General features: G+C 40.6%; 1 protein-coding gene across 3 annotated transcripts; it reads left to right on the forward strand.

Moving 5' to 3' along the window:
* On the forward strand, nt 1-26,461 carry ano7 (anoctamin 7). 3 transcript variants are annotated; one of them, XM_055226044.1, is made up of 23 exons: nt 1-247; nt 873-930; nt 1,460-1,590; nt 1,689-1,796; nt 2,386-2,522; nt 2,601-2,658; nt 3,486-3,596; nt 5,998-6,160; nt 6,584-6,674; nt 7,105-7,201; nt 7,338-7,481; nt 16,269-16,406; nt 19,947-20,045; nt 20,851-20,953; nt 21,111-21,222; nt 21,297-21,351; nt 22,045-22,142; nt 22,855-22,991; nt 23,365-23,570; nt 24,239-24,381; nt 25,471-25,561; nt 25,641-25,760; nt 26,327-26,461. In XM_055226044.1, exons 1-23 carry the CDS (start codon nt 131-133, stop codon nt 26,408-26,410), a joined length of 2,601 nt encoding a protein of 866 aa, XP_055082019.1. In that variant the 5' UTR covers nt 1-130; the 3' UTR covers nt 26,411-26,461. The 3 variants fall into 3 exon arrangements, with proteins under 3 accessions (XP_055082019.1, XP_055082020.1, XP_033832923.2); XM_033977032.2 differs by lacking the exon at nt 1-247 and adding an exon at nt 768-798; XM_055226045.1 differs by lacking the exon at nt 26,327-26,461 and having other exon boundaries at nt 25,641-25,766.
* Nucleotides 26,462-26,775: the final 314 nt, after the last annotated feature.

Genomic DNA, 26,775 nt, shown 5'->3' on the forward strand with positions numbered 1-26,775 from the left:
ACAAGAACTTCAAACAACATTCAAGTGTCAACAGGACAATGTGATATCTTACAAAATTCTTAACACAAAGTTCATAACAGAAGTTCTTCAACCAAAAATCAGGACTAAACCAGAATTACAGTAGGATTAGATGAACTTTTGGACCAGGATGAGTCGTAAAGGTCATGATGACAAAGCCACCCTCATCAGAATGGAGGAGCAACCGGAGACCAGTTATGGCAGCATGAACACTGAACCGACAAATCAGGTGAGACATGATTACAGGATGAAAAGGATGTACCCCAGGGGATCATCTGTTGACCACAAATGTTTATTGTCTGTGTTAGCCCTAGATTCCAATTAACTAACTGATTTTTATTTAAATATATATTTTAGTAAATTTAGTCACTTTGCAACTTTAATTATTTTTTTATTGTATTAACATTTATTAATATTGTATTTATTATTTATTATATTTATTTTCCCTGTTTCCATGTAGTTTTCCTTGTGGGTTAATACAGTTTGTATAAATCTAAGCTATTAGCATAACTTTTGTTTACATAGCTTTCATTCTAATGGTAATAAAAGCTCATGTGTTTTAACTTGACTTGGCAGGAAACAGGAAGCAGACTAACAGGAAGTACAATCAGCAGATTAAAGCAAGGCTAATGATGTAATGAGCCTGGTATCTTGGGGGGAGTAAAAGTATTTTATTTCAACAATAGTGGGCTGGGGAACAGACCAAACATTACAGGATTTAAAAAAAAAAAGAACAGCCGGCTACTCTTAGAACTACGAATATGTTCTTCTGAAATGGAGGTGAACTTATGAGACAATACAATATAATACTATTTAATTACTGATTTATTTATTTTATTTGAACTGTTTTCTAGAATGTGCCAGTGTATCCCCTGGACCAGAATGTTTTCAGTGATGGAAAGACCAAAGTTGGTGAGTTTGCTTTTTTCTTATATATTTATCATATAAATCATGCTCATATATGTATACAAATGCATAAACATATGCATATATACAGGATCTAGAAAGATTACATTAAAATAATAGGATAATCAGAGTAGAATCTGATTTTGGTGTGCATGTAAACAAAGTCACTGTTTTAGGAAATTTTGTGATCAATTCAATAAATGACTATGTCCCCAGATACAGGACAGATATGTTCAAACCAAGTACAGCTTTCATTAATAACAATTATAATGCTGTTTTATTCTTAATTGCAAAAGGTTTAGACATGATGGCCAAGTAGTTTATGTCACTATTTGGTGTTTTGGTTCTTAAAATGACTAATGACTGTTTAATGAGAAAGAGGCTCACATGAGTCTCTCATTTGGGTTGCCAGTTCCAATGCTGAAATCCAGTTGGTTTAAAGTACAAGTTTTCCTAATGAATGACTTCTGTGCATAATTTACTTTCCACATTGATGAATGAATGAATTGAGTGTTGTTGGTCTTTGATTGGTCAGATTTTGTGCTGGTGTGGGAGGAGCCTTTGGGTGAGCAGAAGGAGGAGTCTAACACAGAAAGTGTCACTCACACAAAATGGAGGGAGGGGTTTCTGAACCAACTCAAGCACAGTGGACTTTTAATTGAAAAGGTTTGTCATTGTTTTCCTTTACACACATTTGGTTAAGAACAAATCGGACCAATGCAAACCTTCTGGATGTATTTTGTTTGGTTGGTTGTGTGTGACAGAGAGAAGTGGGGCAGGTGAAGTCGCGTTTGTTCTTTGTGCTCCTCAGCGCCCCCTGGAATGTGCTGTGTTACTATGCAGAGGAGATTAGCCTTAGGGCACCACTACAGGTACACTATTTCAATGCACAAACACAACCTCCTGCTATAATATGAATATGTGTATGGGATAAATGTTTAAGTAAAGAGATGGTATCATATCACATGTACTTTTTGGAGCTTTATACCATGTTATAACAAAGTTCTTTAAAGTGGTTTTATGTATAATCCATGCATGTTTGAGTAATATAGCAATCTATGCCAGGCCCTGTTTGAACACTCCAACGAGTCTGTCCAATGATCAGCCCACAAGCCTACAAAATAATATACTTCAACTTAGTGGGATGCATGCTGATTGTGTTGTGATAGCGCTCTGAAGGGGAGGGGAGACTCAGGGCATCAAAAACTGAAACTTATCATGTTAATAAAGGGTAACATGGTGAACTAAATATGTGTTAACAGTTAATACCCCATAAAAGTAAAATATCCCCTCTTTAATACCCCATAGAAGAAAAAAAAAACTCTTTAATACCCCAAATGTAAAATACCCCCTCTTTAACATAATTTATGTATTTTATGTATCATTTTGGTTACAAGCTTAGTCATCCACCTTTTTCAACACATTTTTGTTGCTGTTCATAAACTTCTGTCCTCTTTGCAGGTAGTGAATTCAAAGAATTTGAACTGGTCTGAAAAAATCATGCAGAAATTGTCCATCCCAAACCTCCTCAGCCATGACGTCCCCCTCACGCCACCAGACTACTACACCTGTCAGTTCAAAGCCAACAAACTGGACAGGTGATGTGCTATAGAGTAACTCTGCATCACATTACAATACAGAGTCAAACTTTAACAACTCGGCTTTGATTTATTCAGGTTCCTGGGCAGCCATGACACAGACAACTTTTTTAAGCCCACACAGCGCCACCAAGTGGTAAGTATTATGTCATTACTGACACGGGAGGATTTTATAACTGACTAACATCAAATGTTTAAAGTGGAACTAAACATTAAAACTTTTAAAGCTTTTTCACTACTAAACTATGCATATGCATTTTATTAGTATTCTTAGGCCTTTTTGGCAGCTTTAACTTGGTAAATTTGCAGCTTTCTGGTCAAAAATGCCTAAATCTAAGTGTGTGCTGCTTTCAGTGGCCTCTGTAGTAGTTCAAGTAGTTGATAACATCACAAAATACTACCCTGATTACAGGGCATTAAAGTTTCAGATTATAAACACCTCACTGCAGGGGTGGAGTTTGAAGTGTGGACACCTCTTATACCAATCACACTGTTCCTCATATGTCCAGACCCCACCCCTCCTTCCCCCTCATGCTCCCCTTTCATCATCCAAACCCTGTCCCTAGTGCTAGCCCCACATGGTAGCTGTGGGGCTAGCACTAACGCCTCACTGCAAGAAGGTTCCAGGTTTGATTCTCAGGTTACTCGGGCCTTTCTGTGCATATGTGGCACTTCATTTTCCCCCATCAACCAAATCATACAATATAACTTGCAAAAAAATCAAGGTAGTCCTGACCAAGCCTAGCACAATGTCTGGAGATGGGTCCCACTGCTCCTGACAGGTTACCTCCGCGACAATCAAGAATGGGGCAAATGCAAGAGACAAATTTGCTACGGGGACAGTACCTTAACCTTAAGAGATCATCACAGGCAGTTGCTTCCTTATAGTTCTTAAAAAAAAAAAAAAGTCTAAGTGTGAATGCAACCAAGGAGACTCAGACTGACTTGTGCCTCTATGTGCAGCTGTATGAGATCCTGTCGCGCACGCCCTACGGGTCAGTGAGGAGAGGGCAGGTGGGCATTAACCGACTCATCAAAGACACAGTGTTCAGCGCAGCCTACCCCCTGCACCAGGTATACACAACAAGTATTCTGTGGACTGATACTACACCCACACATTTCAGGGATCATTATAATGGGGTGTGTTCTTGGGCCTGGTGTCCAACAAGAGGATATAGCCAAAATCTGTCAATAAATTGGCCAGTAGTGGAAAAGGTGAATTAAGAAAGGCTGTCAGGCTCCTCCCTTCTGCTGTTTTCCCAGTTGTTCCCCCTCCCTCCTGTATTGTCTGTCACCCCTCCCACCTGGGAGTTGGCGTACCTGATCTGGCAGCTCGTTACCTGCAATATAAGAAGTCTGGTTTTTCATCCACTCCTCACCAGTTCTGATACTTGTCTAGTTAGTAGATTGGTGTTTGGCTCCAGAAGACAAGTTTACTTTTTCAGTGTTTTTATACTACAATTGCTTTGTCTTGCATTCAACTGCCTCTGTCTTATTTTTGGTAGCTTCCTGCCTGTCTCTGTGCCTGTCTACCTGCCCGTCTGTCCCCTATCTGTCTGTCTGCCCTCCTGCCTGTCCCCTATCTGTCTGTCTGCATGCCTGCTAGCCAGCCCAATACCTACCTGCACCTCTAGAACCCCCAGCCTGATAACACAATATGTTACACAGTCAGTGGATGTGCAGACACAGTAACTGTTTAAATTGTTGACATAATTGTGTAATGGTAAATGAGGCAATTGTAATATGTTGGTTTTTTTCACTCAATCTTCATATATTAGACTGAAAACATCCTTATTGTGAGCGGGCTTGCATCTCCACAAACCTGACTCTTATTTGGCCTGGAGGATGGCCTCCTCCTGCTTATTTCTATGGAAATTGTGTTCCTTTCGCTATAAGACTCCACAGTGTGGCATAAATCTATCTCTGAAGATAATGACACCGCCAGAAAGTTACTGTGCCTTTATGCGTTGGTACTTCATAACATTTACAAACCCACAGCCATTATATGAGATGACACACTGTAGATATATATATATATATATATATATATATATATATATATATATATATATATATATATATATATATATATACACACTCGCCTGAAGGATTATTAGGAACACCATACTAATACGGTGTTTGACCCCCTTTTGCCTTCAGAACTGCCTTAATTCTATGTGGCATTGATTCAACAAGGTGCTGAAAGCATTCTTTAGAAATGTTGGCCCATATTGATAGGATAGCATCTTGCAGTTGATGGAGATTTGTGGGATGCACATCCAGGGCACAAAGCTCCTATTCCACCACATCCCAAAGATGCTCTATCGGGTTGAGATCTGGTGACTGTGGGGGCCATTGTAGTACAGTGAACTCATTGTCATGTTCAAGAAACCAATTTGAAATGATTCGAGCTTTATGACATGGTGCATTATCCTGCTGGAAGTAGCCATCAGAGGATGGGTACATGGTGGTCATGAAGGGATGGACATGGTCAGAAACAATGTTCAGGTAGCCCGTGGCATTTAAACGATGCCCAATTGGCACCAAGGAACCTAAAGTGTGCCAAGAAAACATCCCCCACACCATTACACCACCACCAGCCTGCACAGTGGTAACAAGGCATGATGGATCCATGTTCTCATTCTGTTTACGCCAAATTCTGACTGTAGCATTTGAATGTCTCAACAGAAATCGAGACTCATCAGACCAGGCAACATTTTTCCAGTCTTCAACTGTCCAATTTTGGTGAGCTCGTGCAAATTGTAGCCTCTTTTTCCTATTTGTAGTGGAGATGAGTGGTACCCGGTCTTCTGCTGTTGTAGCCCATCCGCCTCAAGGTTGTGCGAGTTGTGGCTTCACAAATCCTTTGCTGCATTCCTCGGTTGTAACGAGTGGTTATTTCAGTCAACATTGCTCTTCTATCAGCTTGAATCACTCAGCCCATTCTCCTCTGACCTCTAGCATCAACAAGGGATTTTCGCCCACAGGACTGCCGCATACTGGATGTTTTTCCCTTTTCACACCATTCTTTGTAAACCCTAGAAATGGTTGTGCGTGAAAATCCCAGTAACTGAGCAGATTGTGAAATACTCAGACCGGCCCTGTCTGGCACCAACAACCATGCCATGCTCAAAATTGCTTAAATCACCTTTCTTTCCCATTCTGACATTCAGTTTGGAGTTGAGGAGATTGTCTTGACCAGGACCACACCCCTAAATGCATTGAAGCAACTGCCATGTGATTGGTTGATTAGATAATTGCATTAAGGAGAAATTGAACAGGTGTTCCTAATAATCCTTTAGGTGAGTGTATACACACACACACACATATATATATATATATATATATATATATATATATATATATATATATATATATGAATTGTCTTTATTAATCACTTATTATGAATTATTAAACAAAAATTGCAACATTCAGGGAAATCTAAGTCCATGTCCATACATTCCAATGTCATCAGGGCAGTGTGGAGCCCCCTTCTGGGACCCCTCCTCAGCCCCTGGCTCTGCGACAGGTGCTCTTCTCTCACTGGGCAGCCTGGAGCTGCTGGAGGAAGTACCAGCCTCTGGACCACGTTCGGGAGTACTTTGGGGAGAAAATCGCCCTGTACTTCGCCTGGCTCGGTGAGATACGGTTCTGTTACATTGTAAAACTATGTTTTCTTCTCTTTATTTTAGTTTTGTTTTCTTGTTTTTTGGCTTTAGTTCAGTCAAAAAAACAAACAAAACAGAATTAGCTCCTTAGTTATGACTAAACAATTTGTAGAAAAGGCTTGCTACATATGATGTCAGTAATGCTAATGCTAATTTTGAGGCAAAATAAATATTAAAACAACATAGTAATCTACAGTGAGTATATCCCAGTCAGGTGGCCTTTACTTTAATTATTTTTACTAGGCTGTTAATTTTATATTTTTCACTTTTAATAAAAGTTACCATTGGCTTTGACACACAGTGAGCTAGCCACAGTGCCTCTGTGTACAGTCGATTGTTTTGCCAATTTTGAACAGTTGAATTTGGAGTGGACTAACTGATAACTGACCGCAGGGTTCTACACTGGCTGGCTGTTCCCGGCTGCGGTCATGGGTCTGCTGGTGTTCCTGGTGGGCTTCTGGCTGATACAGACGGACGTTCCGGCGTAAATCATCATTTTTTGTTTGGTTGTGTGTTTGTTTGTATATTTGTTTGTTGGTATGCTTGTATTTGTGTGGGTGTTTGTGTGTTTTAATTTTTAGTTTTTTCATTTGTTGATTTGTTTGTGTATTTGTGCATGTTTGCTTATGTTTTTGTTTTTTGTTTCTTTGTGTGTATGTTTGTGTTTTTTGTGTGTATAGGTTTGTTTGCATGTTGTTTTTTGTGCATTTGTCTGTTTTGTGTGTGATTTTAATGCTTTTTTATGTTTGTGAGTGTTTATTATATGTGTTTGTAGAATTTTTGTTTTTTTTACGTTTGTTTATTTGTGTGTCTGTTTGTTGGTTTTCTGTGTGTGTGTAAGTTTGTGTGTTTTTGTATATTTGTGTGTTGTTTTTTTCTTTGTTGTTGTGATTTACATATACTTATGCCTGTAGGAAGGAGGTGTGTGACAGTGGAGGTTCCTTCGTCATGTGTCCTGTGTGCAAAGTCTGTCCCTTCTGGAACTACTCCAGCATCTGCTTCACCTACAAGGTATCTAAGAGCACACTATGATCGTTCTGCTTTTTAGAACATTCTAAGCAACTAGTTTCTCCATTTTATCAACATCCAAAAAAAAAAACAGTAAGAAAACTGTTTCTTTTGCATTGTATCATGTTTATGTGTACAGGCAGGTCTTCTTTTTGACAATGGTGGCACAGTGTTCCTGTCTGTGTTCATGTCTCTGTGGGCGGTGACGTTCCTGGAGTACTGGAAGAGGACAGGCTCGATCCTGTCCTTGCGCTGGGACTGCTCTAGCTTCCAGGACATCGAGGTACCATCAGCATCATCAGCCCACAGAAGAGCATTTCAAACATGTAGTCAGACACACATGGCAAAAGGAGGTTTTTAGTTCTATTCTGGCACAGCTCTGAGAAAGGACTGATACAAATACCTCCTCTCTCTTCATAATCCATTGGATTTATATGGCGCCCTTTAAGGCACCCAAAACGCTTTACAGTGCATTATTCATTCACTCCACATTTGTTGGTAGTAAGCTACTATTATAGCCACAGCTGCCCTGGGATAGAATGCTGGAATCGAGCCTGGCAATGCATGCCATCTACCCCTCCCACCATCGCTTAGCTTCTGAGATCTGACGAGAAGGTATTTTCACAAAGATATTTAAGATATCAGAATGTCTATCTGCTTTCTTTGGTGAAAACATAGACCCATCAAGGGAAGATACAGAATTTAACATATAAGTTGCTTATATTTTGTCAAAAAGACATCAAATTATGCTATATGTGCTCATCCATTAACAAAGTATTCTGATTTTCTTCTTTCGTGGGCACTTTTGGTGTTGATTATGTTCATAAAGTGGCTGTGAAAGATGGTACAGGGTAGAGATTTCATAATAGATCTATGGTAGCAACGCACAATATGAATCTCAAACACAAACACAGTGCATTGCTGGCATAAATTGCATTTGCACTGCTGCAACTACCCAGCTTTATATTGTGCCCCGCATCTTTGTACATGGTTGGGGGCACAGCAAAAGTTGAAGAACAGGAGGGCAGGGTTTGAGTCAGCATGAGAATATTTCCAAATGTTCTACTGGCTGATTGCAGAGAATATACCATGCACTGCGATAGCTGTCTGCTGTTTTGTCCTCAGTATCACAATGTATATTCCCTGATAAATGTAGCTCACGTGAGCAGAAAATAAGATCTCCCTCAGAGATCTATCAACTGCACCAACATGACCAAAACACAAAAATTTCTTGCAACAATTTCTTGGCGAAACTGTTACAAAAATATAATCAGTCCAAAAAGCACCACAGGGGAGTTGCAAGGCAAGTTTATTTGTATAGCACAATTCACACATAAAGTAATTCAAAGTGCTTTACAGAATAAGGACATTAAAATCACACAAATCAAAACATAAATAATCACAAATAATCTTCATAAAATAAACATTAAAACAGAAGAGTGCAGAATAAAAACATTTCAGTCACATAACAGATAAACAGAACTGTTTTGCGCCTGGATTTAAACATTGTCAAAGTAGAGATCTGTCTCACATCTTCAGGAAGACAGTTCCAGGTTTTAGCTGCATAAAACTGATTCCACATGTTTAGTCCTGACTCTGGGCACCAGCAGGAGGCCGGTCCCTGAAGTCCTCAAAGTGGTTCATATAGCACTAACATTAGCACTAACATTTCGGAGATGTACTTTGGTGCTAGTCCATGGAGAGACTTATACGCAAGCAGAACTGCTTTAAAGTCTATTCTTTAAGCTACAGGAAGCCAATGCAGAGACCTGAGCACAGGACATGTGTGCTCGTACTTCCTCATTCTAGTCAGGACCCGAGCAGCAGCGTTCTGGATGTACTGCAGCTGTCTTAAGGCTCGTTTGGAGAGGTCAGTTAGCAGGCCATTACAGTCGTCTAACTTACTGGAGACATATGCATGGATAAGTCTCTCTAAGTCTGGCTTTGACAGTACACCTTTGATTTTTGCAGTGTTTTTTAGGTGGTAAAAAAAGCTGCAGATGTTACTGATTTGATGTGGCTGTTAAAGTTCAAGTCTGAGTTCATTATTACCCCTAGATTTCTAGCCTGATTTGAAGGTTTTAGAGAGAGAGACTGGAGGTGACTGCTAACACTTTCTGTATGTTTCTGTGGGCCAAAGATGATGACTTCAGTTTAGCTGGAGAAAGTTGTTTTGCATCCACACACTGATCTGTTGGATGCAGTGGCAGAGTGAATCCACGGGTCCATACTCACCTGCTGCCAGTGAGACATAGATCTGAGCATCATCTGCATAGTTGTGGTAGCACACATTATTGCTGTGTATTAACTGACCTAACCGCAGCATGTAGAGATTGAACAACAGGGGTCCCAGGATTGACCCCTGGGGGACCCTACAGAGATCCCCACCCAGTCCTCTAGTCTCTGTAAGAGACATGATCCACAGTGTCAAAAGCAGCACTCAGATATAACAGGATCAAGACTGAGACTTTGCCTGCATCAGTGTTCAAGAGGATGTCATTTGTCACCTTGATAAGAGCAGTCTCAGCACTGTAGTGGGGTCTAAAACCAGACTGGAAAACATCAAAGGAGTTATTCATTTGGACAAAGTTAATAAGCTGTTGGTAAGAAACTTTTTCAAGGACTTTGCCTAGAAACGGCAGATTTGAGATTGGTCGGTAATTGTTCATTATGGTGGTACTGCTCTTCTTTAGGAGAGGCTTGATATCTGCAGCTTTCAAAGCTCTTGGCAATGTTCCAGATTGAAGTGACATGTTAAGTATGCAAGTGAGTGGTGACAGCAAAGTATTGAGCACAGACTTTAGAAAGCACAGAAATTTAGTGGGTAACACATCGAGGCAGCATGTAGATGAACTCAGGCTGGTGACAATCTCTTAGACAGTTTTGTCAGTTACAGGTGCAAGGTGAGTCAGCTCTAAGTCTCTAGGCGGGTGCTGGGTTGTTATTTGCGTTGTGGAATTGATGGCATTTTTAATGCCCTGAACCTTGCCATTAAAAAATACTGCAAACTCACTGCACTTAGATGTGGAAATTAGTTCTAACAGCAGCGGAGCTGGGGGGTTTGTTAATCTGTTTACTGTTGCAAACAGGGCACGAGAGTTGTTACTAGAACTTCCAATAATGTCAGAAAAATGCCTTTGCCTTGTTCTACATACAGTGTGGTTGTACATGTGCATCTTTTCTCTGTAAATCTCATAATGAACCTGGAGCTTTGACTTGTGCCATTCCCGTTCGGCTCTACGGCACTCCCTTTTCTGTGTCCTGACCGAGTCATCATTCCTCCATGGCGCTTTCTCCTTATCTTTCACCATTTTAAGCTTCATCAAAACATCTTCAAAACACTCGAAGTCACAGAGTTCAACAAATCATCATCATTAGAACATTTTAGAACACATTTTCAAAGTGTATCATTTCCATGAACAGTGCACCTGTGTTATCATTTATGTGTCTCCTTCGAACAACTGCAGGACCAGCCGCTGGTTTGGTGGCTGACGTCATTTCCGGGTGAGTGCATTCTGTTTTGCGAGTTGTATATCTAGCGTATCTAGCGTCTCTCTCCTGAAATTGTTAATCCACGAATCTTAACAATTTTAAAAAGCAGTTTCTAACATCTACACTAGTGCCTGAATACTTCGCTAAACCTCCGAAGTTTCATTCAGCATCTATTGCTCCGCACTTCGTGGATTAATCCCCTCTATCTCTCGGTTCAGCCTGAACTAGCCTAGCCGACTAGCATCATGGCTAAACCTTCCCCCTCTTCTCTCGCTTTTCCCTGCCCTGGTTGCCATATGTGGAGTGATGACCCTGGCTTATTTGATGATGATAGGGACAGTTGCGTTAAGTGTAGTGTAGTGGCAGTCCTGCAGGCCAGGGTCTCAGAGTTAGAAACGCGGATCCGCTCATTGGAGGCTCTGACCCCGAGTTACAGTCAGGTAGCAGCAGTAGGGACCGCGGACCGCAGTAGCTTTAGCGTAACTAGTGAGACTAGCCCCCCAGCGCAACCCGTGCAGCCGGGATCAGACCAGGACAGGTTTGTGACGGTTAGAAGAAAGCGTAGGACAGGCCAGGGACACAGGGCTGAGAATAGGACTGTAGCAGACCAGGGACACAGGGTTGAGAGTAGAGAGCTCCCCGTCCAGAACAGGTTTGCTCCCCTGAACTGGACCCGGGACACTTTAGTCATAGGGAGCTCCATAGTCAGGGACGTGGAACTGCCTGCAGCTTCCACGCGGTGTTACCCTGGAGCCAGACTGGGTGACATCGAGGGGAATCTTAGGCTTTTAAAGAAAAGTAAGAATAGGTACCGCCGGATCGTTATACACGCGGGGGGTAACGATACTCGGCGCGGTCAGTCAGAGGTGGTTAAGTTACAGATAGCTGCAGTCTGTCAATTGGCTAAGTCAATGTCGGAGTCCGTGTACTTCTCTGGCCCCCTCCCAACCTATACCAATTGTGAAATGTACAGCCGCTTTTCAGCAGTCAACCAGTGGTTGACCAATTGGTGCCCACAGAATGGTGTCGTCTTCATAGATAATTGGAGGGCATTTGAGGGGAAGCCTAGGCTTATACGTAGAGACAGCATCCATCCCACGCAGGCTGGCTCCGCCCTGTTAGCTCAGAATATGATTGCTAGTCTAGATTGACCAGGTAAGACTAGCACGCAGAATAGCTCAGGGAAGCACAGTGACAGTGATAGTGACGTTAGGGAGCAGTTTAGACCAGTGAAGCACAACTCAGTCAGAGGGAACAGCTCCAAACAGACAGAGACTGTGTGTGCCCCACGTGCCCCACGTACAAAAAGCACAAATAAAACACCCCTAAACTCTGACAAGGAAGCTGTCAGATCTCATAACTTAACAAAAATAAATAAATGTGCCGCAAATAAACAAAATGATAAGTGTGTAAAATGTGGACTGCTAAACATCAGGTCTCTTTCCTCCAAATCTCTTTTAATAAATGAACTAATTGGCGACCTTAATATTGATCTGTTAGCCCTAACTGAAACATGGCTTCGGGAAAATGATTATGTTAGACTAAATGAATCTACACCATCAAGTCACATGAACTTTCAGAGTGCCCGGAGCACAGGTCGAGGTGGTGGTGTGGCCGTCATCTCTCATTCTAGTCTAATTCTCAGCCCCAAACCCAACTATACTTACCTCTCCTTTGAAAGCCTCGCACTCTCCATTACGTGCCCCAATTGGAAAAACCAAAAAGCTGTTATATTTATAATAATTTATCGACCTCCTGGTCCATATGCCGACTTCCTGACAGAGTTTTCTGATTTCATCTCAAGTTTAGTCTTGAACTGGGAAAGGATTGTTATAGTTGGAGATTTCAACATTCATGTAGATAACGGCAGTGATTGCCTCAGTAATGCTTTTGGTGCACTCCTGGATGGGATCGGTTTCACCCAGAGTGTGAATAAGCCGACTCACTGTCACAATCACACTCTAGATCTCGTTCTAACCTATGGTATTGAGATTAATGATCTAATTGTCCTTCCTCAAAACCCTATACTCTCTGACCATTTCTTAATTACCTTTCAATTTATACTAAAAGACTATCCAGCCCCACAGAAAAAAACTATAATGAAAAGAACATTATCAGATAAATCGGTTACAGAGTTTAAAGAAATTATTGAGCCATTACTGAAAGATATGTCATGTGACAATGGCAATAATTTTAATCCAATTGTCACTGATCAATTGGTTGACAGAACAATGCTCACCTTAAAATCTGCTCTCGATGTTGTAGCTCCGCTAAAACAGAAAAGCATTAAACCAAGACCTCCGGCTCCATGGTACACGTTACAGCTCAGGACACTCAAACAACATGTAAGACGCACAGAGAAGCTTTGGCGCCGCTCGCGCTCTGAGCAGTCTCTGAAGGCATGGAAGCTCTGCCTGCTCACTTATAAGGCCGCTCTGCGGAAAGCCCGAACTAGATACTATTCAAATCTAATAGAAGTAAACAAAAATAACCCCAGATTTTTGTTCAGCACTGTAGCCAGGCTGACAAACTCCCACACTGCTAATGAGGCTCTTATCCCCTCGAACATTAGTTGTGATGACTTTCTTCACTTCTTTGATTACAAAATCACAACCATTAGAGACAAAATTAACAAAGCTACTCCAAAAATCAGCTCTGAGCAAATCCAGTCTGTAATGCCAATATCCCATATGGACCCTCTAATAATATTAGATAAATTTACTCCTGTTGATGAGGTGGAGATTACCTCAGTCATCATGTCGTCAAAACCATCAACCTGTTTGCTCGACCCTATTCCAATCAGACTCCTCAAAGAAGCCCTCCCCCTAATAATAGATTCCATCCATAACATAATAAATATGTCGTTAGAAAATGGCTACGTTCCTCAGTCCTTTAAGTATGCTGTGATTAAACCCCTTTTGAAAAAACCTAACCTAAATCCTGATGAATTAGTCAACTATAGACCTATCTCTAATCTTCCCTTCCTCTCAAAAATTCTAGAACGAGTTGTGGTGAAACAGCTCTGCCGCCACCTGCAGGACAATAATATATTTGAAAAATTTCAATCTGGATTCAGAGCTCACCACAGCACAGAGACTGCACTGCTTAAAGTAACAAATGATTTACTACTAGCTGCTGATAACGGGCTGGCTTCAGTCCTGGTCCTACTGGACCTCAGTGCAGTGTTTGACACCATTGATCACAACATTCTACTGCAGAGGTTAGAATGTGACATTGGAATCAGAGGGACCGCCCTCAAATGGTTTAAATCCTATCTATCAGATAGGTACCAGTTTGTTAGTATAAACCAGAGCACCTCTCCCTGTTCTAAAGTAGCCTGTGGTGTTCCACAAGGATCTGTGCTTGGGCCAATCCTATTTACTCTGTATATGTTGCCATTGGGTAACATTATCAGAAAACATGGCATTAATTTTCACTGCTACGCTGATGACACTCAGCTGTACTTATCAATGAAACCAAATCAGACTGATCAAATAGATAAACTCAGTGCCTGTGTGAAGGACATCAAAACCTGAATGACCTTGAATTACCTGCTCTTAAAATCCTGAAAAAACAGAGGTCATTGTCGTTGGTCCCAAAGGTCAAAGAGATTCTCTGTCAGACCAGATAATCTCACTCGACAATGTGAATATAGCTTCTAGCCCTACTGTAAAAAATCTTGGAGTCCTATTTGATCAAAATCTCTCATTCACAGCCCATATTAACCTAGCTTGTAAAACCGCATACTTTCACCTGCGAAATATAACTAAAATTAGAAATATTTTACCTAAAAACGATGCTGAAAAACTCATCCATGCATTTGTTACTTCCAGACTTGATTACTGTAATTCCCTGCTTGCCGCCTGCCCCAAAAGTACTATAAGGAGCCTCCAGTTGGTCCAAAATGCAGCGGCCAGAGTCCTAACAGGAACTAAAAGAAGAGACCACATCAGTCCTGTACTAAAATATCTGCACTGGCTTCCTGTCGAGCTTAGAATCAAATTCAAAGTCCTCCTCCTGACATACAAAGCCCTAAACGGTATGGCCCCATCCTATCTGCAAGATGCTATTGTCCCATACCAGCCAATCAGAGCACTCCGCTCTCAGAATGCAGGACTATTAGTGGTTCCTAGAGTGTCCAAAAGTACAGTGGGAGGGAGAGCATTCAGTTACCAAGCTCCTGTGCTATGGAATCAACTCCCTGCTGATGTTAAACAGGCCCCCACAGTCTCTGTATTTAAGACCAGGCTTAAAACCTTCCTCTTCGGTATAGCGTATGACCAGGTTACTTAGTGAGGGAGTTAGGGTTATTAAAACCCGGGATAAGATAAGCTGCAGTAGGAGTAACTAGCTGGGGGAAGTATGGCAACCTGAGCACTATCCTCTACTTTGCCCTATTTTCTCATCAGCAATGCTATTCACATGTTGTCCCCTGTCCCACTCCCCCTGTGGAGTGTATCTCTTTCAGATGCCCCGATGACAGTTGGACCTCCTCCTTGCCTGGCTCTCCTCCTCCTCGCCCGGCTCTCCTCCTCCTCGTCTGGTCTTCCTCCCCCTCGCCTGGCCGATTTCTTATGTTGTCTGATTTTTCCTGTTGTGTCTGATTTTTCCTGTTGTGTCTGATTTTTCCTGTTGTGTCTGATTTTTCCTGTTGTGTCTGATTTTCCTGTTGTGTCTGATTCTTCCTGTTGTTTTGTTTTTTGTGTCTTGGCGGCACGGTGACTGAGTGCCATCACTCATGTCTCACAGCAAGAAGGTTGGTTCGATCCCCGGGTCACCAGGCCTTTCTGTGTGGAGTTTTTCATGTTTCTCCCCGTGTCTGGATGGGTTTCCTCCGGGTACTCCGGTTTCCCCCATCAACCAAAACATGAACGCCCTTCGAGACAACTGTTGTTGTGATTTTGGGCATTACAAAAATAAATGAATTGAATGAATTGAATTGAATTGGAATAACAGACATGTCAAAAAAGACACAGAAATGATCAGACAGCAAAATCCACCACATTGACATTTGAAATATTTACTCCTTTTGTGATGAGCAGGTCCAGAGTGTGCCCTCTGTTGTCGGTGGGCTCGCTGACATGCTGAGCCAGACCAAAGGTTTCAAGGACAGAACTGAGCTCTTTCTGTCAAACACATTATCCACATGTACATTAAAATAACCTGTAATGACTAAACCATCAAAGTCTGTGCATAGGACTGAAAGCATATTAGTAAAATCAGTGCTGACAGTGCTGGGGAGGTTGGTATATGACTAAGTAGAGTATGGAGGATGATTGTTTTAGCTCCATTTTAAAAGGAAACATACTCAAAAGACACCCCACACACCCCAAATGACAACCTGTGAGTAATTACATTATCTCTAAAGAACACACATGCGCCTCCACCCTTTTTGTTTACTTGTGTTTCAGATTCAAATTTGAAGTTGGGTGGAGTGCATGCATTAAGACACGCAACACTGTCCCAGACCACTCTTCTCCTGCTCATGGACCTGCAGTGAAAACTTCTCCAGACTGACAGGCTGTGACAAGGGAACCAAAAAGAATGAAATTAAAAATTTCTGTTTTTTTCCCTATAGGAGCGTCCACGTCCAGAGTTCACAGCCATGGCTCCAATGACCATCAGGAACCCAGTGACAGGAGCCGAAGAGCCCTACTTCCCCAACAGACAGCGCTTGAACCGGACCGTCACCAGCTTTTCCATCCTCATCATCATGGTACAAAGGGACAGGGGGGCAGGGGGACAGACAGATTGGAGGAAAGACATAGATCTATAATAAGAGCTTGATGAGACACTCCACCTCTGTCCTGGTGCAAAATTGACTAGTAGTCACAACAGAAAGAATTCTTCCATAGAGCACAATGCATTCTTTGTGACATCAAACTGCCTGTATTCGGCTGACAGGTACCTACAGCTTTCACAAAAGTCATGTTTTTTAGTGATTCTTCTCTACATTAACTTTTTAACATTTTTGAAATCCTCAAAGTGCCTAAAGGTTTAGCCAGACATCACCTTGAGCTTTAACGGTGTTAATTCTATTCTCCATTGTGTTGATTAATTCATTTCAATTCAATTCATTTTATTTTTGTAACGCCCAAAATCACAACAACAGTTGTCTCGAAGGGCGTTCATGTTTTGGTTGATGGGGGAAACCGGAGTACCCGGAGGAAACCCATCCAGACACGGGGAGAAACATGAAAAAACTCCACGCAGAAAGGCCTGGGTGACCCGGGGATCGAACCAAACCCTCTTGCTGTGAGGCATGAGTGTTGCCACTCAGCCACCGTGCTGCCTACACACAAAAACAAAACAAGACAAAACAAGAAAAATCGGCCAGGCGAGGAGGAGGAAGACCCGACGAAGAGGAGGAGAGCCGGGCGAGGAGGATGAGAGCCAGGCGAGGAGGAGGGCCAGGCGGGGAGGAGGAGAGGGTCCAGCTGTCATCAGGGCATCTGAAAGAGTTACACTCCACAGGGGGAGTGGGACAGGGGACAACATGTGAATAGCATTGCTGATGAGAAAATAGGAAAAAGCAGAGGATAGAGCTCAGGTTGCCATACTTCTCCCAGCTAGTTATCTCCTACTGCAGCCTATCTTATCCCGGGTTTTAATGTCCCTAACTCCCTCACTATGTAACCTGGTCATAAGGTATACCAAAGAGGAAGGTTTTAAGCCTGGTCTTAAATACAGAGACTGTGGGGGCCTGTTTAACATCAGCAGGGAGTTGATTCCATAGCACAGGAGCTTGGTAACTGAATGCTCTCGCTCCCACTAAACTTTTGGACACTCTAGGAACCACTAATAGTCCTGCATTCTGAGAGCGGAGTGCTCTGTTTGGCTGGTATGGGACAATAACATCTTGCAGATAGGATGGGGCCATACCATTTAGGGCTTTGTATGTCAGGAGGAGGAATTTGAATTTGATTCTAAGCTCGACAGGAAGCCAGTGCAGATATTTTAGTACAGGACTGATGTGGTCTCTTCTTTTAGTTCCTGTTAGGACTCTGGCCGCTGCATTTTGGACCAACTGGAGGCTCCTTATAGTACTTTTGGGGCAGGTGGCGAGCAGAGAATTACAGTAATCAAGTCTGGAAGTAACAAATGCATGGATGAGTTTTTCAGCATCGTTTTTAGGTCAAATATTTCTAATTTTAGTTATATTTCGCAGGTGAAAGTATGCGGTTTTACAAGCTATGTTTATATGGGCTGTGAATGAGAGATTTTGATCAAATAGGACTCCAAGATTTTTTACAGTAGGGCTAGAAGCTATACTCACATTATCGAGTGAGATTATCTGGTCCGACAGAGAATCTCTTTGACCTTTGGGACCAACGACAGTGACCTCTGTTTTTTCAGGATTTAAGAGCAGGTAATTCAAGGTCATCCAGGTTTTGATGTCCTTCACACAGGCACTGAGTTTATCTATTTGATCAGTCTGATTTGGTTTCATTGATAAGTACAGCTGAGTGTCATCAGCATAGCAGTGAAAATTAATGCCATGTTTTCTGATAATGTTACCCAATGGCAACATATACAGAGTAAATAGGATTGGCCCAAGCACAGATCCTTGTGGAACACCACAGACTACTTTAGAACAGGGAGAGGTGCTCGGTTTTATACTAACAAACTGGTACCTATCTGATAGATAGGATTTAAACCATTTGAGGGTGGTCCCTCTGATTCCAATGTCATTCTAACCTCTGCAGTAGAATGTTGTGATCAATGGTGTCAAACGCTGCACTGAGGTCCAGTAGGACCAGGACTGAAGCCAGCCCGTTATCAGCAGCTAGTAGTAAGTCATTTGTTACTTTAAGCAGTGCAGTCTCTGTGCTGTGGTGAGCTCTGAATCCAGATTGAAATTTCTCAAATATATTATTGTCCTGCAGGTGGCGGCAGAGCTGTTTCACCACCACTCGTTCTAGAATTTTTGAGAGGAAGGGAAGATTAGAGATAGGTCTATAGTTGGCTAGTTCATCAGGATTTAGGTTAGGTTTTTTCAAAAGGGGTTTAATCACAGCATACTTAAAGGACTGAGGAACGTAGCCATTTTCTAACAACATATTTATTATGTTATGGATGGAATCTATTATTAGGGGGAGGGCTTCTTTGAGGAGTCTGATTGGAATAGGATCGAGCATACAGGTTGATGGTTTGGACGACATGATGGCTGAGGTAATCTCCACCTCATCAACAGGAGTAAATTTATCTAATATTATTAGAGGATCCATGTGGGATATTGGTATTACAGACTGGATTAGCTCAGAGCTGATTTTTGGAGTAGCTTTGTTGATTTTGTCTCTAATGGTTGTAATTTTGTAATCGAAGAAATGAAGAAAGTCATCACAACTAATGTTCGAGGGGATAAGAGACTCATTAGCAGTGTGGGAGTTTGTCAGCCTGGCTACAGTGCTGAACAGAAATCTGGGGTTATTTTTGTTTACTTCTATTAGATTTGAATAGTATCTAGTTCGGGCTTTCCGCAGAGTGGCCTTATAAGTGAGCAGGCAGAGCTTCCATGCCTTCAGAGACTGCTCAGAGCGCGAGCGGCGCCAAAGCTTCTCTGTGCGTCTTACATGTTGTTTGAGTGTCCTGAGCTGTAGCGTATACCATGGAGCCGGAGGTCTTGGTTTAATGCTTTTCTGTTTTAGCGGAGCTACAACATCGAGAGCAGATTTTAAGGAGAGCATTGTTCTGTCAACCAATTGATCAGTGACAATTGGATTAAAATTATTTTCATTGTCACATGACATATCTTTCAGTAATGGCTCAATAATTTCTTTAAACTCTGTAACCGATTTATCTGATAATGTTCTTTTCATTATAGTTTTTTTTCTGTGGGGCTGGATAGTCTTTTAGTATAAATTGAAAGGTAATCAAGAAATGGTCAGAGAGTATAGGGTTTTGAGGAAGGACAATACCGTAGGTTAGAACGAGATCTAGAGTGTGATTGTGACATTATTCAGAACTAGTCATGCAGTGTTTTTGTCATCATACAGTGGGTGGTGGTGGGCAAGTATTGGCAAAATAAAGAAAATAAAGACAAAAAATACAGGAAAAAAATGACTGGTGGTGTATGCAAAAGAAAAACACAATTTTGGGCTCATACACTAGTGACCCGTGGCCATTCAAACCAATGCAGTCTGTGGTTCATCTTCCAGATCAGTTTATTCTTCCATGGGAACAGAGGGACCAAGGGGAGCTGGACTGGGGACACTAGATGAAAGTTTTTGGTCATATAAACCTTGTTCTTTGGCAGATTGCTGTCGTGCTGATATTTCTTACTGCCATCATCTTGTACCGCTCTATCATCACTCTGATCATCTACCACTCCACCTCGGGGCTCATCTCCAGCTCTGTGAGTAGAATTATCACTTGGTTTGCTGGTATAGTACAGTTGGTAAAAATTTTGTTGAATATTTTCAGTTATAAATTGTGTAAATTAGTTTTGGCCCTTGTTAACATTATGGATGCAAAGTAACAGTTACAGAATTACCTCATGTGATTACATGTGATATCCATAGACTGTATATATAAATGATCATAGCTAACTTGCTAGCTGCTGTGTTCCAAATAGGAAGTGGGTGCGCTTCCGGCTCCACCAACTCCAACTCCAATTACTTAACATTGAAAAACCGTGGCTCCTCTCTCTGTAACTGCTGCAGTCAGGCTTGTCATTTTGGTCTTAAAATTTGTGTATTGACCCTCCCTACATGATCCTAGTATTTTAATTTTGCATTATGATATATTAAAACCAGGCAAATCAGGTTCTCCTTCCCCAAGGTCGTTTCCACTTGTGTTAGCAACAGGTTTGATTGACAGTGCTACTAAGCACCCACTCCCTGCTAAAGCAGTGATTCAGGCAGGAAGGGACGTTACCTTCAATAGCCTCACTACGGATTGGCTTTTTGGTTGCTATGATACCTGTGGTTGGAATTCCTAATATGGAACTTGGCTCCAAAATGGCCCCTATAACTGCTAGCCTCAATGAGCATCATTTGGAACCGAATGCTGTGGGTGACGTCACACTCCCTTAGTCCAGTTCTTTACATAGTCTATGGTCATATCTGCTGCCCGTGTCCAACCAGGAAGTAAAATTATAAACCTCACCCAAGATTGTCAACTGGTGTTATACTCCATTTAACCCTGTATTTTGTGTCCAGGCTCAGAGGATTGCCAGTATCTCTGGTTCAGTCTTGAATCTTGTGATGATCTTGATTCTGTCCAAAGTGTACACAATGTTAGCCCAGATCCTCACACGCTGGGGTGAGGATAAACCATTTCAGCATTTTTTTTTTAATTTAAATTGTATTTTATTATATATATATACATATATATATATATATATATATATATATATATATATATATATATATATATATATATAAACATCTTGTCCACTCCACTTCTATTTCTCTTTCAGAAATGCACCGCACTCAGAGTGACTATGAGGACATGTTCACCCTCAAAGTCTTCATCTTCCAATTTGTCAACTTCTACTCGTCCCCAGTCTACATTGCCTTCTTTAAGGGCAGGTACTGTCTCTGACAACTCCTGAAGCAGTCCAGTCATAGGTTAGTCGTGGTTTCATGGTCTTGTTTTGATTCAGGTTTGTTGGAGTCCCTGGAAACTACAACACTCTGTTTGGGGTCCGCAATGAAGATGTGAGTAACTATAATTATTATTATTATTATTATTATTAGTAGTAGTAGTAGTAGCAGTACATCTCAACACTCACTGCAAATTTTGAGGCATTACAAATATTAAAATAACACTGCAAACTGAAATATTCTATATATGGAAACAATCGGGTAGTCTTAACTCTTAGTCTCAATAGATTATGTATTTTAGATGTTTTCAAGTTACTATTAGCTAGCATGCTGGTGTGCACAGAGCCTATTGGCTTCACTTGGAAGCAGTTGTTTACAGTAAAATAAAAATATATAAGTACATTTTTACTGAGGAATGAAAAAGAATGATTAACCAATTAGAGAACTGCTATCCAGTCTAATTGGATCTACTGTCTGTACAAGTCGTCTTTTTTTTACAAATATTTAAAGGTGCACTATGTAACTTTTCTGGTTGAGGTTTTGCCACCAGCTTATTTCCATGGAGATTCTTACTGTGAGTGTATTTGCCCTTTCACACTGTAATTTTTTAGGCAAAACAATGAAGACAAAGAAGTAACCATCCACCAGAAAAGTTCCATAGTATACCTTTAAGTAATCCGCATAATGCTTTCTATTTCTGAACACACAAAAGGCCCATTTCCAACTTGCTTTTATGCTCCTTACATCTTTGTTATCAGCTTATGGCCTTCTCAGAGGCCATAGTGTTGAAACACTGTTGTGTTGCAGTGTGGGGCAGGAGGGTGCCTGATAGAACTGGCTCAAGAGCTTCTCATCATCATGGTGGGAAAACAGATCATCAACAACGTCCAAGAGCTTGTCATGCCGTAAGTCACTCTGGGGGTTGCTTGAATGTTCATCGTATATTATTGTGATGTCATGTGAACACAGCTTGGAGGAGCATTCCACTTTGATTTGGTGCCAAACAAAACTGATATTTATTAAGACTTTGCTATTACATTTTCTACTTACATATGTCATTATTACTGATTAGGTTCACATGACCATAGGAATCAGAGGTGCACTATGCAGCTTTTCTGCTGGATGGTACAAATCCTGCTTGTCTCCATGAAGATGTTATTGCTCTGTCTGGAATATTTCACAGTATGGTGTTAAAGCTATCTCTCTTGCATTAGCTGCTAAAACTACCTCAAACAATATGCAGTCTTACATTGAGCAGGATTGCATCTTCACAGATCAAATCAGAATTTAGCCTGGGGGATGTCATTTTCTTGTCTTCATGATGAGAGACAAGTTTCGTGCCATGCTATGGAACATTCCAGACAAAGCAATAACATCTCTATGGAGACAAGCAGGTGGACCCCTCATTAGAGATGTTACACAGTCCACCATTATGCTGTAAATGAGCTGGAGAACAGGTCAAAAGATATAATTTCACCATCGTTTAATGTCGGTACTGAGTTTATGTATATAAAAAGATTAATTTACACAAAAATGTATATTGGGACAATATTGTCTTACACAGTATTAATCATGTAAATAATGGTAAGTAAATAAATAAATCTCACTTTGTGGTAGGAAGTTGAAGGCTTGGTGGCAAAGGCGGAGTTTTAGAAAGGGCCAGGATGAGGAGAAGAAACAGGAAGTGCCACCGTGGGAACAGGACTACCAGCTGCTGGTCTGTGAGGGACTGTTTGACGAATATCTGGAGATGGGTCAGTCCTGTTCTAGTCTATGGTTTACTCAAGTTTCTACTTTTTGCCAGCTTTAAAACTTGTCATGTCAATGACAATAGTAAAATAGATAATAGTAAACAAGGTTCACAGATTGCCTCTTCATCAAAACATATTTGGAGCTGTATCTAGTGTCATTCTGCTACACAAATGCAAACATGTACAAAGATCCACTATCAATGTGTTTGCCTCATGGTTCTAATTGCATTCGGGCATTTAATTTTGCAATTCCTGATATATTTTTTTAATAAGGTAACTTTTTTCTAACATGGTCAAAAGCTCAAAAAGTCATATGGTATATGTATGTATTCTTTATAAGCTAAAATAGCTGATTTAAGCACTTGTCTCTCTCCAGTGCTGCAGTTTGGCTTCATCACTGTGTTTGTGGCGGCATGTCCGCTGGCTCCGTTCTTCGCTCTAGTCAATAACTGGGTGGAGATCCGTCTGGATGCTCATAAGTTTGTGTCAGAGTACAGGAGGCCCGTGGCAGAGCAGGCCCAGGACATCGGCATATGGTTCCAGATCTTGCAGCTCATCACCCACATCGCTGTAGTCGCCAATGTACGTTTTTGTTTTTTTTGGAGGGGGGGGGGGGTGCTCAGGTCAATATTAGTGTGACCACCTCAAATTGTGGAAAAAAGAAGGGAGGGAGAAGTTGTTGGATGTGGTGGGACAGGGACAGGTTTGATTGAAACTGTATGTAGGAAATGTATTTATAAATGTTAGAATTTTCTGTATTGATTCTCAAGACAATTATCTAATCAGAAAACAGAATGAGTCTCACATGAGTCTCTCATTGAGACTCATTTGGGTTGCTAGTTTTAATGCTAAAATCCAGTTGGTTTAAACCTAAAATGACTCTTTCTGATCTGAATGGTCATTACCACTATTTAGAGAATGTGGGGCGAAAGCATCTAATACTCATTGAAACTATTACACAGCCAAAACAAACTATCTGCTTTATAAAACTGGGCATTTTAGTTCAGTAAAGTTGATTTGTCAAGTGAAATTATCTGCCATTACAATATGATGTATGTTTTCAAAGCAAATGAGTATAATGTTGACTTACCAAAATGATGTGTTAATATTGTGCCATATTTTAAAGTAAGGATTGATCCAAGAACCCAGTGACCTCAGATTGTTTTTTGCATTTTTTATTGATCCACCCAGCATTCTTTTAAATATGAGCTTGAATAATTTTACCTTCTATGACTTGTTTTTGGTGGCAGGCCTTCCTCATTGCCTTCACATCCTCCTTTTTGCCAAGGGCGTATTACAGATTCACCAGAGATTCCTCACTCCACGGCTTCACAAACTTTACCTTGGCCAATTCACCCACAGTCTTCACGGCCATCCAGAACTCCACTTGCAAGTAACTAAAAAAATATTATCTACACTACCAATCCAAAGTTTGAACACATCCTCTCATTCAATGTTGTTGTAAACATAGAAGACATCAAACATATGAAGCAAGATATATGGAATTATGTAGCAAAGAAAAAAAGTCCAAGTGTCCACCCTTTGCTTTGTGGACAGTTGCAAACCCTTGGCCTTCTCTCAATGAGCTTCATGATGAAGTCTCCTGAAATGGTTAAATTATTATTATACATTATTTTTTGTTTGCTACATTCTATATGTGTCATTCATAGTTTTGAGCCCTTCAGAATCTACAGTGTAAATAATTGTGGACAGAAAAAACTGTCCAAGTTTTAAACTGGTAGTGCATGTCTTTTTTATTTATTTTAGTGCTAGTCCATTGTAAAAAAAAAAAAAAAAAAAAAAAATGTTCCATCATTGCAATATATGTCCAAATTCTATAAACCTTTATTCAGTGTTTGATGTTGTAATTAAATGAAGACAATGTGACTGTTAAAATGATGAAGTGAAAATAGCACTCACCTTGGTTGTTGTGGACATTAGCAGTCCTAGGATAGACCCCTATGGTACTACCTGTAATACAATGAAAAAATATATCATAAGCATAATATAAAATAGCATTTGGTTAAATAGGCATGGTTGGAGGATGGGATTGTCAAACTCTCCACCTCAAAAACATATTAGCAATCTAAGGAAGGAAAAGGGACTATACCAATGTCTACAGTACATCTAGATCAGATAGTTTCCTATGAACCTGCTTCAAGAGAGGGTATTAGATTTCTATGAGGTATTACTTGCAAAGATATTACATATTTAAATCACCATGTTACCTGTTGTTGTTTTGAAAATACTATATTCACAAAAAACAACATAATAAAACATTTTAGTTTAGTTTCAATTTTGATGCTATGCTAGAGGCCGTAAGGTCACTCAAACATGCATGAATGATTCTGAAAATCATTTCAGACATATTTTTGATCAGGAAATGGTATAACATGGTAAAAATGCTCCCTCTTTAAGAAAATTAAAAAGTTTAAAAAAAAGTTTAAAATAATATGTCATTTATCAATATTATGTTTTGCAGGTATCCAGATATAAGGGATGACCACGGGAAGTACAGGCCAGAATACTTTGAACTGTTGGCTGTCAGACTTGGCTTTGTGATTGTGTTTGAGGTAGGTCTTAAACTCTGCGCTGTCATGGTTCTGTTCCTAAGCAGGTTTCCGGGGGACTAACTGCTGTCCTCCGCCCCAGCATGTGGTGTTCACCGTGAGCAGATTCATCGACGCACTGATCCCTGATGTTCCAGAAGAAGTCCAGATAAAGGTCAAGAGAGAACGCTACATGGCCAAAGAGGCTCTAGCTGAGAATCAGGTATAGTTTAATCCTGCATTTAAGTCAAGTTCATATTGAAGGCTGTCAGGTTATATCTAGGCATATTGTAATATCAAAAACTGTTTTGTTTGCAGTTGTCTAAAGTTAATCCTTACTTACCTTATGCCTTCAAAGCATCCTAATTATTTACAGCAATGAGTTTATCAGAGCATTTCACAACTTTCAGAGGACACAGCTGTCTTATTTTGACTACCAAACATATTTTGATATCAAAATATTAGAATTAGATGTCCTGGTCTATTGTTAAATCACATTATTTAAACATCTATTACATCACTTACACAGATTATTATTATTATTATTATTATTATTATTATTATTATTATTATTATTATTATTAGTAGTAGTAGTAGTAGTAGTACATGATTTTTATCTTTATTTTTATTTTATTTATTTTTTTAATTTTTTGTGGTTGACATTGTATCAGATAGACAGATCTTGTCCTGGTTAGTCTTGGCTGTAGAGCCGGATTTGTGATGGCTTACTCGTTTGGCATTGTTGTCATCTGTCATCTAACTCCTGTTTTGTTTTGTTTTTTATTGCAGGTCTTTGGGAAAAATCTGGTTCCACTTTTGACAGAGGAGTCCTTAGTGCAACTCCGAGCCCCTGCCGATCCAACAAAGTCCTAAGCGCAAATCTTATACTATGGAGCATTACATGGAATTATCTTAGCCTCTCGATTCACCTTGCACAGATTAATACTATTTATTCATTTATTTGTATAATGTAATTTTTATTTTTTTTTGGGGGGGGGTTTTCTGGATGGTGAACTACAGTTGACTACAATGGAGCTCAACAGTGACCACCCACGCCCAGTTCCGAAAGTACATTTTAAAACATTTTTTTAAATATGGTTTTTGGAAAACCGTGTTATGGATATTAGTTAGCACGTAGCTGGTTAGCCTCCATGATGTCTTTGAACTTTTAACATTTGAAATTTTCAAAAAGTCAATGGGAAAAATGAATGGAAATGTACTTTTGAAACTGGAGCAGG

The sequence above is a fragment of the Periophthalmus magnuspinnatus genome, chromosome 13 (genome assembly GCF_009829125.3).
Source record: "Periophthalmus magnuspinnatus isolate fPerMag1 chromosome 13, fPerMag1.2.pri, whole genome shotgun sequence".
Classification (NCBI taxonomy): domain Eukaryota; kingdom Metazoa; phylum Chordata; class Actinopteri; order Gobiiformes; family Gobiidae; genus Periophthalmus; species Periophthalmus magnuspinnatus.